We start from the raw sequence: 13,519 nt of genomic DNA, 5'->3' as shown, positions 1-13,519 counted from the left end.
ATAACATGGATCCATGCATGTTTACTTTGATGGCCTATAACTCTAAAAAATACTAATGAAGAGGAATTTGGACATTTCTTCATTAAATTTACTAAAGTGCAAAAAATTCCCCTGATTAATAGAGACCCTGATTTTTCATGGAATGACAACAAAACTAATTGCTAGTTTTATCAGCTTGTTCATCGATGAATGAAACACAAAATGTGGTTTGTGGTAATGTGAGTAGGTCTGCCTGTGTTTTCTGATTTCATCTCCACTGTGTTCCAGCTGTGATCCAGACTTCTTCCTGAGTGTGTGCACATCCATGTTTGTAAGATCCAGAGAGGAGGCCCAGCAGCTGGAGTCTCTGCTGCAGCTCCTGGGGTTCCAGCTGCTGTTAACAGGAGAGTTACACAGGAAAAGCTGCTGGTCTGTGGGGAGAGTTCTCAGACTGTGTGGCTCTAAAGTGGATCTCGTCCTCACACCCAGCAAGATGTCTGCCAGAGGAGCCGCTCTCCTCTTTAGACACACAACACAACTACACAGTCTGAGGCAGGAAGTGAAATCATGACTCTCTTGTTCTTCTAACACCATTTATCTGCTGTCCACTTTGAATCTTTGGTTCTTGGTGTTCATCATTTCTGCTCTTTTGTCTCTTTGATCTTCAGGCTTTCCATAGACATGGTCTTGCTCCTGTTTCAGTGGGTAAGAAGAGGCAGAGTGGTCTGTCCGCTGGCTGTGGAAGAGCTTTCTCTTGTGCCTAAGAAAGCTCGACCATCACAGAGAGTATTGTTGAGGGCTGTCAGTAGTTTGGCTTCCCTGCTGAGACACTGGACAGTCGGACGGTTAGACCTGACTGAGAGCTGCATCCCTGCTCAGGGTCTGATTACTCTGCTGCTCCATGATGGTCCTCTAACAGTCAAGTAAATGTCTTTCCTGGACATCACAGGCCAAATAAAATGTACATTTTTACTTTAAATCTTATTTTATATTTATGATCTCTGCAGACTGAGTGAAGAGAGCTTCCAGCAGCTTCTGTGTCTCCTCCATGAAATCCAGGACAAGGACTTGACGCTGTCCTTCTTGAGTAAGGTTGGTGGAGACCTGACCTCCTGCTGTCTGAACTGGGAGCTTCTTCACTATCTGCTGCAACAGGCGTCAGCTCAGACCATCACTGTGAACCTGAGGAAGAACCTCTTCTTACAGGAGGAAACCACACGTCTGCTTCCCTTTCTGGACAGGATTGTGTTTAAAAGGTGCTGAATGTAGTTTGATCTTTTACCAAACACAGTTTCTGCTGTTTAATCAGGAGGATTTGAAATGCTGTCTCATCTTTAATCAGAAGATTATGGTTCCTTTAAACAAAGTTGGAAATAAACTGTTTGTTTTCAGGCCCAGTCCCAGCTTTGTGATGAGCTCCATCAGAGAGCTCTACAGAGCTCATGACAGTCACGCTGTACCCAGTTTACTGAGGTCACTTGGTCATGTGATCAACCTGAGCAGCAGAGAGCTGGACTCAGTGGACTGTGCTGCTCTGATCTTCATCCTCAAACACGGAGACAGAGTCAAACTGAACCTCCTGTGGACCTCCATACCAGCAGAGGGAGCAGAGTCCATCCTCTTCATGCTGGACAAAGTTTCTCATCTCAGGTCAGATATTAGAGCTCGTTCCCAAACTTTTTTTGCTAGGCCCCCTGCCCCCCCCACCCGCGCGCGCACAAACCCACCCTCCAACCACACACACCCATATTTTGCTCCATTGCGGTTTATTTCACACCTCAAACATTTAGTAAACAATTAAGCAAATACAAGTAATCTGCAATAAATTACAGGTAGTAATAAAATAAACTACTAACTCTTTTACGCTGCGTCGCACCTACACGGGTATTTTTGAACACGCAGCTGTTTCGTCCACACGTAAACGGCGTTTCGAATCACCTAAAACTGAGATTTTTTAAATCTCCTTTTTTGTGTTTACGTGTGGACGAGGAATACAGAGCTCGTCACGTAATGTCAAAGGTATGTGCCTTTTTCACGTCACGCTGTGCGCCACGTTATTGTTTACATGAGATGAATTGCAGATAGAGACAAAATACTGTTAATCTTACCATCTGCAGGTTTTACACGCTTACATATACACATGCAGTTACTGTCCCTCCATTTAGAAAGGCAGAGGCGTCACGGTGTGATTATTTTATGTGTAGTTGTTTTTTTCCTGTGTAATAATATTCAACATTGCTATCAATACATTTTTCGAAAAATGCCTCTCTGTGCAAAATGGGTTTAAAAACATAAACAACTGTGGGATACTGTTTGTCCGTGATTTGAACCGGGGGAACAAATCATGGCAGGATCAGCCTGATATTATTTGTATCCCACGGTAACTTTACTGTATAAAGAGCTAACATCTCCAAAATGTCAGGAGTAGTTAGTCATTGCAACAAGTGTTTGTGAACTAAAAATCAAGAATGTGGGATACTGTTTGTCCGTGATTTGAAGAGCCCAGCGCTGCTCCCGACGAAGGGAAAACCAGTTCTGCAGGGAGACCTACCTTGGCACTTGTGCAGGTGAAGCCAAAGGGAAGATTTGCTTCACCATATTTTCTAGTCTTTGGCTTAGAATGAAGTTGGTTTGGAAACATATTAGCTATGCTTCATCTCCTGCTTTGCGTTTGTGTGGGTGCCCTCTGCTAGCAGTGTCCAAGCATTTTGGGTTTTTTTTTTTCCTTTTCATACCGCACCCCCCCTGCAATGGGGGGCGGGCCCCACACTTCGGAAAGCTCTGCTGTAAACTATCCCAGCCACTTGTGCCTCTCAGTGTACGCTGTCCCTGCTTGCATCTTAAATCCTGCTACTATGTGCACGATAGTCCCTGGGTCACCTTTACAAAGCTTGGGACCTGTTGACTGTGAAAGACTTGGATGGATGGATGGATGGATGGATGGATGGATGGATGGATGGACCTTTGTATATTGTGATGAGTTTTCATGTCCTGACATCAGTGGCATTTATCTTTTGCTGTGACCACCTTATTATTCCAGCTAGGTGTCTGACAGCCAGCAGGTGATATGTATTGATAGCTTGGATTTTATTCCTATTGTTCAATTGGCTTTTCCACCTCTGTCTTACCTTCTGGGAGTATTTGGCGATGGATACATCTTTAGCATGGTTCATGTTGGCACTTGAAATACTCAGATACTTGTAGCTGTCCTGTATATTTACTATTCTGCCTTCTGGTAGCACCACCCGATCAGTCTGGATCACCTTCCCTCTCTTTGCAAGCATTTGGCCACACTTAAACAGTCAGAATGACGTCCCGATTTCCTCACTATAGATAGTGATAGTTGATTTCTGGCATACATCTTCATGTCATGTATGATTGGTGGCTCCAACGCCACCTAAGGGAATTACACCCCTAGAAAATATAAAGAGAGCATGTCTTTATACTTACTAAAAAAAATTGCACAGGTTTGAAATTATAATACTGAGGCTACTTTCAGACTACTTTATTAAATACATTGGTTAAAAGACAAAAAAAGAAGAATTAAGCAATTGTAGCCCAGAGCACAATGAAAGTTGACATGGTCTACACTGTAGTTCTGCTTCCAGCCTTCTTCTCCAACTGCTCCAACCCGAGTGATACTGAGATTACTGTGGCAGTGGCATATATCAGCTCACTGGTTTAAGTTATGATGGTTGGGGATCGTGCTTAGGGCAGTGTTCACATCTGCAAGCACGTCCTTTCAGATGTTTCTGTATACTATGCCAGCCACTTGGTTATGGCGCTCCATTTTGCATCCTGCTGTTAAGTGCTGGGTTTTCTCAGGGGCATATTTCTACAGCCTGCAGCTGGGGTCTTGCCTGGTGTGGTAGACCATGTCCTTGTGCTGCCATGGTTAGTGCCTCTGTGCTGTCTTTCAGTCCAGGTTTGTTCAGCCATTTGCCGGATTTCTCGATATCAGCCACTTCCTCTTTGAATCTTTGTTTTTTCACCCTGGACTGTTGTTCTGACACTCACTAGTCCTTGGCATTGTTCCTTTTGCTTATCATACAGTCTCAGGGTGCTGGATTTTGGGGTGAAACATTTCACACATAGCAAGGGGATTTCTTTTCTTAATGACAGTGTTTTCTATCTCCTCCTTTGGCCAGCTAATATCACAGCAGGATACATATAGGTGGTGATTGCCCCAATTCTGTTGTTCCAATTCAGCTGACTCTTCACGACTTGCCTTACTTTCTGAGGTTATGTTGCAGACGCATCTTTCCCAATGGCCTCTTCATGGTTCCCATTTGTTCAAAGGTACTTGTACCTGTCCTCAATGCTATTCTTCACTCATGGCAAACAGCTTGATGTCCCTGATGTAGAGCAGGTGGCAATGGTTTATACAGTAGTGGGGACTCTCTCCTTGGTAAATCCTGTACTTTATGGTGACTTGTGCAATTGGCTTAAGGTTGGACTCTAGGAGTTTCCATATCCCCATTATCTTCCCAGTGAAAGGGAGTTTTAACATTCTTACACTATTACCAAGTTTGACAAATAAGCGCACATTATCATGAAGGCAAAAATGGAAATGGACAATAAATTCCCTTTAAATTAATTTCCTGTGTTTTATTTTTAGTTTGCGATATTTGGATTTGAAGCTGATGTTAGTAACTGATCAGCTGAGGTAAACTGAGTAGTCATAATTGTATCTGTGTATGAATTGGTTTATGTTTGCCTGTATTTTTCCTTGCAGTGTTGACAGGAATCAGCTGCTGAGGTTCATCCACTGCTGTGCTGCCTGTGACGTCCAGCAGGAGGCAGCGTCAGGCCTGCTGAGGACTCTGCAGCACAGCTTGGATCTGTCCTGCTCCTCCTGTGTGGAGCTACCAGAGGAGGATCAGCCTGAGCCTCTGAGTCTGACTGCTGATGACTGCAGGGCCGTCTCCACCATCCTGACACACAGCAGCCAGGACACACAGCTCGACCTGCGAGACTGTGAGGTGGAGGACAGCGTGCTGGACCTGCTGTTTCCTGTCCTCCACAGGGTCCGCCTCAGGTGGGAAAGACCACAGAAGAGTCTAAACCAGAGAGAAGCTTGTTCACACTGGTGTTGATGCATCCTGACAGTTTCTCTTTGCTCTGTTTGTCCTGTTTAGAGTCAGTAAAACTGTCCTCCTCCAGCTGCTGTCTCTGGTTCCTGTGAACAGTGAGAGGGACACAGTGAGGCGGGCGGTGTCCCTGTGTGCAGCCCTGGGTGGAGAGCTGGATCTCAGTCACAGCACGCTGGATCAGAGGGCCTGTGGGTCTTTGGTCCAGATGCTGGACTCGTGTGAAGGGCTGACAGAGCTGGACCTCAGTCACTGTCAGCTCACTGACCAGCTGCTGCTCCCTCTCATCACACATCTGCACAAAGTCCAAGTCCTGGAGTGAGTGTCACACACTGATCCTTCTCTGGGAGGCACCAATAACCATCAGCCTGTTCACACACACTACAATAATATGATGTGCAGTGATCACTTAGAGCCTCTTGTTGTGTTTGTGTTACAGTCTGAGTCACAATCAGATCACTGATGCTTCGACTGATGTGTTACTGCAGCTGCTCTCCATCAACCCCTCCATCGACTGTGTGCGGTGAGCCAACATGAATCAGTCTCCATCAGTGAAGGAGTTTCTCCTCAGACTCTCAGAGGAATCATTCACAGTCTGAGCTCACATGGATTCATGTTGTTCTGAGTGAATGAGTGACGTCTGCTCTCTCTGCTTTGGTCTCTTTCTAGACTCTACAGCAACAACATCGTGCACAGAGCAGCCTTCAAGGAACACAAGCAGTTTGAGATATGAAGGAATCATCGTCAAGTAGTTGTTGGTTTTTTCTCTTCTCGTCATCATTAAATGAAAACATTGGAGGAAGTATGAACACTGGTGCTGTGTTCATGGAGTCAGCAATGTACGACACAGTAACATTAGAGTGCTATGTTAATTTTTTTTCTTTTTTCTATGATCATTAAGAAGACAGTTTATATGGAGGCTCAGGATATATCTCATCCTGATGTATCTTTTGTTTCTCAGCTGCTACAGATTTTTCTTTGATGGAGCTCAGTTGTCTAATCGAGCTCCATTATAGTAAGTAAGTAAAGTAAAGTTACTAAGTGCTTTTCACAGACAAGCGGTCACAAAGCACTGTTGACAAAAGGCTAAAATAAACAAGAACGTCAGGTGCCAAAATAGACGATACAAAACATAATAATAAAATACAGTAAAGTTAACAGGTACTTTTAAAATAAAATAAATAAATCAATGAAAAAAATCTCAGCAGAAAGCCTGATTAAACAGAAAAGTTTTTAACTGCGTTTTAAAACAATCCAGAGTCAACAAAATGTAGTTGTGGTGGTAGACTGTTCCACAGCCTTGGTGCCACAGACTGAAGCCTCCGTCCCTTTTTGTCTTTAGATGTGTTTGTGGAACAACCAACAAATTCTGAGTCTTTGAATGGAGACAACGAGCAGCAGTGTATTTAGTAAGAAGTAGACATAATCTGGGGCCAGGCCATTTAGTGCTCTGTATGTTAAAACAAGAATTTTGAAACAAATTTTAAAATCTATTGGGAGCCAATGTAAAGAGTACAAAATAGGAGTAATGTGAACATGCTTACTAGAATGTGTTAGTAGTCTGGCCACAGAACTTTGTGTAGCTTGGGAGTCGAGAAATAGATGATTTGTTCAAGTTGGTAAAAAGGACATAACAATAATATAAACACGATGACACAAATGCATGAACAAATTTTTCCAGTTCAGCTGTGGAGACCTTATGTCGCAATTTAGAAATGTTCCTAAAATAAAAGAAAAATTCATGATTTTACATTCGAGCCAAGGCCCAGAGGAGAATCAAATATTTCTCCAAGATTCTGAATGTCAGATTAAAAGAAGATTAGATTACCAGTAGAGCTGTTTCTTCAACAGAGGAGTTACCTCAGCAAAATAGGATGGAACACAAACTTGCCTCAGCGACACGTTGATGATAGATTGCAGTGTGGGACCAACACTGGTTAGAGTCCCAGATGGGACAGAGGGAGGTAGTATATCTGGGCAACATTTACTTTGGGTTCTGTTTACATTTTGAGTATTGGTTATATTTACTTCTTTGTGTTTCAGTTAAGTACAGCCTCACCTGTGTCCATTTGTATCATGTTGTCAAGTTTTTATCTTTGGCATCTGATCCTTCATGTAGTTACTTCCTGTTTTATTTTGATATTGATTTGTCTCTGGTATAATGTATTTATATTTGCTTATGCATCTCATTATCCTGATTGGTTTCAGCTGTGTTTTGTTCCAACGCTGTTTTACGCTCCTTTAATTTGCCTATATTTATATTTACCTGTTAAACCTGAGAGTCCTGCAGGCAGCTACCTGGGACCTGTTTTCAGCTGAACCTTGACAGATGACCATCCTGATGTTTACACATCTGAAACTTCTGTAATAATGGTGATTCAGTTATTTTATTTTTTGTTAGACTATTGAGACAAAACAAAGAGGCCAACTTGTTTTTGTTTTTTTAATCAATGCAGTGAGTCGGCCATATTTATTCATTGTACTTTTGTGATAACTGTACTTATTCTACTCAGCATTTTTCAGTCAGGACAGAGTAGAGAGACTCTATAATCACTTCTCAGAGGAACGATGCAATAAGTGAGCAATCAGGAGAAAACTATGTTTGGTACTTTGACATAACTGGAACAAATGGGCATAAACATGTTAACATATATCGGTTTTCATATTTTATATTACATGACATGGGTGAAAGTGGTTATTTTTTCTGTGACAGTTTTCCTCATTAATGGAACATGTTAACAAAACCTTCTACCATATTAGTTTACAGCTGCAAATGGACTCAGGGAATAAATTATAAAAGGCCAAATGTCTGTAACTGATGATTCCGTCTCAGTGATTTATAGTTGTAGTAAATCATGTTCATGTTGCAGGATCACAGTCCGCTTCAGGTGCTGACGAATGTTTCTGCAGATAAATTAAGATTTAAGACCAGGTTGACTTTAAAAATTAAGATTGGAGCATTAAGATTTAAAATTGTTTGGCCTCACATACTAAAGAGCACCAACAGGACGGACCCTAATTTACCTCACCAGTATCCAGATGAACAAGTAATAAAGCAAATTCAGCTCCCTTGTACAGTTATGTTTTTTCACTCTATTACTTCAGCCTGATTTAAGTGTGACTGATCTTCCTCCTATACATCAAAATATGTTTTTTTGTTCTATATTTTATAGAATATTTGTTTACAATGATTTATTTCTGTCACACTGATGGCATGTATCCAACACAGCATGTTTCATGGAAGAATTAAAAGCTCAAACATTCTGGAAAATTATTCAAAGTACTGAAGAGAAACAAACCTGATTTCATAGCAGAAATGCAAATTGGATTGCATCATGTGAGAACAAACAACTCAAAAAAGAAAAAGAAAATTCAAAAGACAAGTCATTTCAATGAGCTCCGCAAAACACATGTACTTTTGTGAGTTGATTTCAGCCCCTAAACCGTGACCAGAGGAAAGAATTGTCAGAATAATGTGCACACATTTTAGAGAGGTTTTCCTGTAGGTACTCTGTACAAACACTAACACCAGACACCGACAGCAAAGCGTGCAGCTAGAAACAAAGCTATGACATGGCTATCCGAGGCTTATGAATTTGTGATCGCACAGCATCTCACATTCTCTCTCTCACACACACACACAAGCAGAAAGTGCCGAAATAATATATATTAATAAAATCAATAGCATTATTCCAGCTTTTAATCAAGACCATGGGCAGCAGTGGTCAGGGGAATGGACACGTTTAAGCTAATGCTGTCCACTCAAACCAAGTAACACAAAGATGCTGTAACATCTATAAGTTGCGAACAAAAGAGAGAAACCCAGTAACCATAGGCCCTCACAGATTGGATGTACCAAACAGACACACTCATTCAATAAAGGGTTGAATGAGAAACAACAGTTCCTAATGAATCAGCTTCTAGATATACATTTCCATATATAGTGCACGCACATACAATGAGTGCATATTTTCAAGATTCAAATGTGTCAATATGTTAATATGAAAACATTTTAACTGCTGGGCTGCCAGCAAAATAACCCTTTAATATGTTGCCTGTATATGTTGATAAAGCGTTGTCCTTCCTGACATCTACTAAAAATGTAAAAAACAAAATTTGGCTTTTATTGAGCTGCAGCTACAGTTCATATTGTTCAGTTCTGATGAATTTCTATTGGAGAGTGTCATAGTTTGCAGTGAAAGCTTAAATATCCAATAAGGCTCTTGGTATTATCCAACCATCAGAGCAACCCTCTTCTGATCTGCAGTCAGCTGTCTGGTTGGAGAAACTAAGTCATACTTATGCGTATCTCAGCCTTTGGGATTATCATTAAATCAATTCTTACTCTGGATCAGCTGGGATGAGTGATGGATGGAGGGGATTTTATTACAATAACATCAAAGAGATAATGTGAGTTTGAGGATTGATGGCACTGCAGACCAAATCCACCAAATCTACCTTTGAGTACACCGTAAAATTAGTTCCCACAACTAAAAAACAAAACAAAAACACTATGCAAACTCAGTGCCTCAAAAAAAATGAGTAAAGCTTACTTAAGATGACTACGTTAGGACAACTTGTTCATTGCAACTATACAGTACAAAGAATAACTTGATGTTTCTGACTGCAATACTAATTGTTTACAAACTGAAAAACATTTCAAGTTCTACTAAATTAAAAAGCAATTTGAGGTAACTTACTATTTTTTAATCATATTATATTTTGTCATCCTTGAAATTTCTAATACAGCACTTATATTAACATAACACTGTTTGCATGATTCATAAAGAACAGTTAACAACACTTCTTGTAATAACTTTGAGTGGAAAAGGACAGAAAAAGAACATGTGGATCCTGGAATAATTGCAGCTTCCATCATTAATGGACTGAAGAGGAAGAAGTTCCCAAGGAGTCATTTAGAAGAGTTTAGAACATCAACTGATTGAATCCATGAATCTGGACACATGTTTCTGAGTGAAAGAGACAGACATGTACAGATTGAACTACCTGTTCAACCGTCAGAGAGTTTCTCTAACAGGAGGACATTCTTTACACTCAACTCAGCACAGACACACTGAAGAACCAGGATGGACTCTAAATCCAGGATAAAGAGGTTCAGTGAATGTGGTGTTGAAGGTGTGGAGGTAGATCAGAGTGTCAGAAGAGACTCTGTAGAAGGACAGAGTGCCACATACACTGCTACTCTGTTAGAGACAGAGAAGGAGATTGATGATACTTTCTTACAGTGCCAGACACGAGAAGGACCATCATCAGAGCAGTACAGACTCCAGGACTGATCATTCCCTCCAAAACAGCAGTCATTACTGTCTCCTTTCCTTGTGATTCTTCTGCATCTCACAGATATATAATGTCCCCTCTTCATTCAATCTCCCAGTAACAGCGACCAGTCAGACCATTTGTACACAGCAGCTGAGGCCAATAATGAAATCTGTCTGTATGATCAAGATATGACTGATCCTCCTCCACACGTGTCACCTTCCTGTTGTTATCAGACAGTTTGAGGTTTGTGTTCACTGTGTTTGTGTCGATTGTGAGTTGACAGGAATCTGATGGAGAAACAAACACAATCCAGCTGCAGTTATTGATCCATCATCTGTTCATTGATTGACACTTTGATGATGACTCCTGACATCAGAGATGTGAATGAGTGATGTGACAGTTTGAAGATGGTTGAATGTTTTTAATGAATCACATTAAAAACACACTTACACTTCCTCAGACCTGGTCTCAACCATCGGCCTCCAGCAGGCTGCACCCTGAAAGGAGGAGGGGGGTCAGACCAGCACAGTCTCTTTCAGCATGCACACATGGACATTACATCGCTCTCATACACATACTGTTAGACACTGATAAAGGAACAATCCAACATTTTCACGAATACACTTCAATCCATACACACAGACTGAAATGATTCACAGCCTTGTTTCTTTCACAGACAACAAGTTTCCAACCGATCTTAACCTGTTCATCCTTCAGTCAGTGTCACTGACTGTCATTGTGACTGTGGACATACAGCATGAGAAACACACACATTTAACATGGCTGACACTTTATTAGGTACAAAGTGGCCACTTCCTTATGTACAGTACACCTCTGGCCAGAGGCAGGAAGTGACAAAGTATTTTGTTAATGGACTTAAGTAGAGTATTTACTTCTCTGTCAGCTTTTTACTTTTACTCCAAACATTTTTAAACAAATCTCTGTACTTTCTACTCATATTTTGAGAACAGGCTTGTTAGTTTTGGTTTAACACATTTGCGGAGAGTTATTTCATGTCACTGCGAGCCTTCACACATCAAATCAATTTGAGGCTAGACATACTGTGAAACCTGCTGCAAAACAAACTAAACTAGACTAATTGCATTATTTAAAGGTTGTTTAATATTCTACAGTATGTTTAACATGTTGATCCTGAACACAGGCCATTGCTATAAGTCAGTGTGAGAGTCAGATTGGTTCTTTATCTTTTTGGTGACCTCACCCCAGTGCATCACTGACTGAATTCCACCCTCATACCAACTTTATACCATCTAGAAAACAGACAGCATGGCTGAAAAGATGGGAGTGGAGAAGAAAGCAGAGCATCATGGGAAGTCCAGGTTTTCTTTGTGTTAGCTGATTTGACAAAACCTAAAATCCCAGTCAGAGATGATGAGTATCATCACTGGAATTATCATTTCTCTGTTAAACCAGGCTTTCTGCTTCAGGACCTACACATGCTCACATGACAAGGAGCACTTTAAACATCATTTCACAGGTGTTAGTGCGCATGTGTGTGATGTAGATGTGTGGGTTTGAGCTCTCCACCGCAGCTTTCCATAAAACACAAGATACCATGATAAAACCATTCAGGAGCTGATATAATCGACTCGTACCTTTGGCTTAATCATTGCCCTGCATATCTGAAATGTCACCGCCGAAGAAAGCCTCAAACCTAGGCAAGAATAAGACCATCGACGGATACATTAGCAACGCTAATGTTAGCGAGCTTGATGCTAATGATAGCTGCACCAGCAGGGTTTTGGTTGAGCCTAAAGTTGTCACTCCGGATGACAAGGGTGAAATGTATAAGATATGCCAGGAAATATGCAAGACAATATCTAAATCAATCCTGGAGAAACTTGATGAGCGGTTTGATGCTTTTGAGGCCAGGTTCCAGTCAGTGCTGTCCATACAGAATGACTTACAGAACCAAACGGAAGGTCAGGAATTAGCGGTCAATGCGCTGGACGAGTGAATGGATGTGCTTGAAGCCAAATGCGAGGACCTGGCAAAGCTTGTTGATCAGTTTCAACCCAAACTATTGGACTTGGAGGCTCGTTCTCAGAGACTTCATATAAAAATTGTTGACATAAACGAGGGCTCAGAAGAAGGGAGACCGAGTTTATTTCCATCCTCATCCCTGAATTATTGGGTAATAATTCTGTGTGTGTGTGCGTGTGGGGGGGTATTGTTTTGTTTTATAGCTCAGATGCGTGTGTTCATTTATATTTATAATGGCTGGTGTCCAGGGTGATGTAAAGGAAGAGGGGAGAAACCTGCAGTTGATCTCATGGAACGTGAATGGACTATGCAATCCTATAAAAAGGGGAAAGTTTTCAAGCATTTGAAATCCTTACCTGCAGGTATTATCCTTCTGCAAGAGACTCATATTAAAAAAGACACACAACATAGATAAAGTGCAACTGGGTATCTCAGATATGTCAGTCACCATATTATTGGGGAAGAATGTCCCATTTCAGATGACTTGTGTGGTTAGCGGTCCCTTAGGTAGATATATAATGGTCTCTGGTACTATAAATTCTCACTCATTACCACTTCTAAATATATATGATCTAAACACAGATGAACAGAGTTTCTCTAAGAGAGTTTTTGATCTGCTCACAGATAACAAGGATTCTAATATAATAGTGGCTGGAGATCTTAACTGTTATCTTGACCCCTTTCTAGATAGATCATCCACACGACTAGTGTCAGAAACATCCATCCATCCATCCATCTTCATCCGCGTTATCCAAGGCCGGGTCGCAGGGGCAGCAGCCTAAGCAGAGAGGCCCAGACCTCCCTCTCCCCGGCCACCTCCTCCAGCTTATCCGGGGGAACACCAAGGTCTTCCAGGCCAGCCGAGAGATATAATCTCTCCAGTGTGTCCTGGGTCTGCCCCGGGGCCTCCTCCCGGTGGGACATGCCCGGAACACCTCACCCAGGAGGCGCCCAGGAGGCATCCTTATCAGATGCCCGAACCACCTCAGCTGGCTCCTTTTGATGTGGAGCAGCAGCTGCTCTACTCTGAGCCCCTCCCGGATGGCCGAACTTCTCACCCTATCTCTAAGGGAGAGGCCAGCCACCCTTCGGAGGAAGCTCATTTCTGCTGCTTGTATCCGCGATCTCGTTCTTTCAGTCACTACCCACAGCTCGTGGCCATAGGT

At 41.8% G+C, this 13,519-nt stretch overlaps 1 protein-coding gene across 2 annotated transcripts in view; it reads left to right on the top strand.

The window, feature by feature from the left end:
- The window catches only part of LOC309701437 (uncharacterized protein), a 266,740-nt gene extending 258,596 nt beyond the window's left edge, over nt 1-8,144 (top strand). Inside the window, exons 22-29 of one of the 2 annotated variants that reach the window (XM_082525624.1) lie at nt 268-531; nt 648-902; nt 987-1,235; nt 1,372-1,629; nt 4,715-5,017; nt 5,118-5,387; nt 5,509-5,592; nt 5,739-8,144. In XM_082525624.1, coding sequence (XP_082381750.1) covers nt 268-531; nt 648-902; nt 987-1,235; nt 1,372-1,629; nt 4,715-5,017; nt 5,118-5,387; nt 5,509-5,592; nt 5,739-5,802 — 1,747 coding nt within the window. In that variant the 3' untranslated portion in view covers nt 5,803-8,144. The remainder of the gene's footprint in view (nt 1-267; nt 532-647; nt 903-986; nt 1,236-1,371; nt 1,630-4,714; nt 5,018-5,117; nt 5,388-5,508; nt 5,593-5,738) is intronic. The other variant, XM_082525625.1, reaches the window with a different exon arrangement.
- The last annotated feature ends 5,375 nt before the right edge of the window (nt 8,145-13,519 follow it).

Source organism: Aulonocara stuartgranti (assembly GCF_965226115.1).
Source record: "Aulonocara stuartgranti genome assembly, chromosome: 23".
Classification (NCBI taxonomy): domain Eukaryota; kingdom Metazoa; phylum Chordata; class Actinopteri; order Cichliformes; family Cichlidae; genus Aulonocara; species Aulonocara stuartgranti.
The sequence above is the reverse complement of the archived record's forward strand: the minus strand, read 5'-3'. Positions and strand labels throughout refer to the sequence as shown.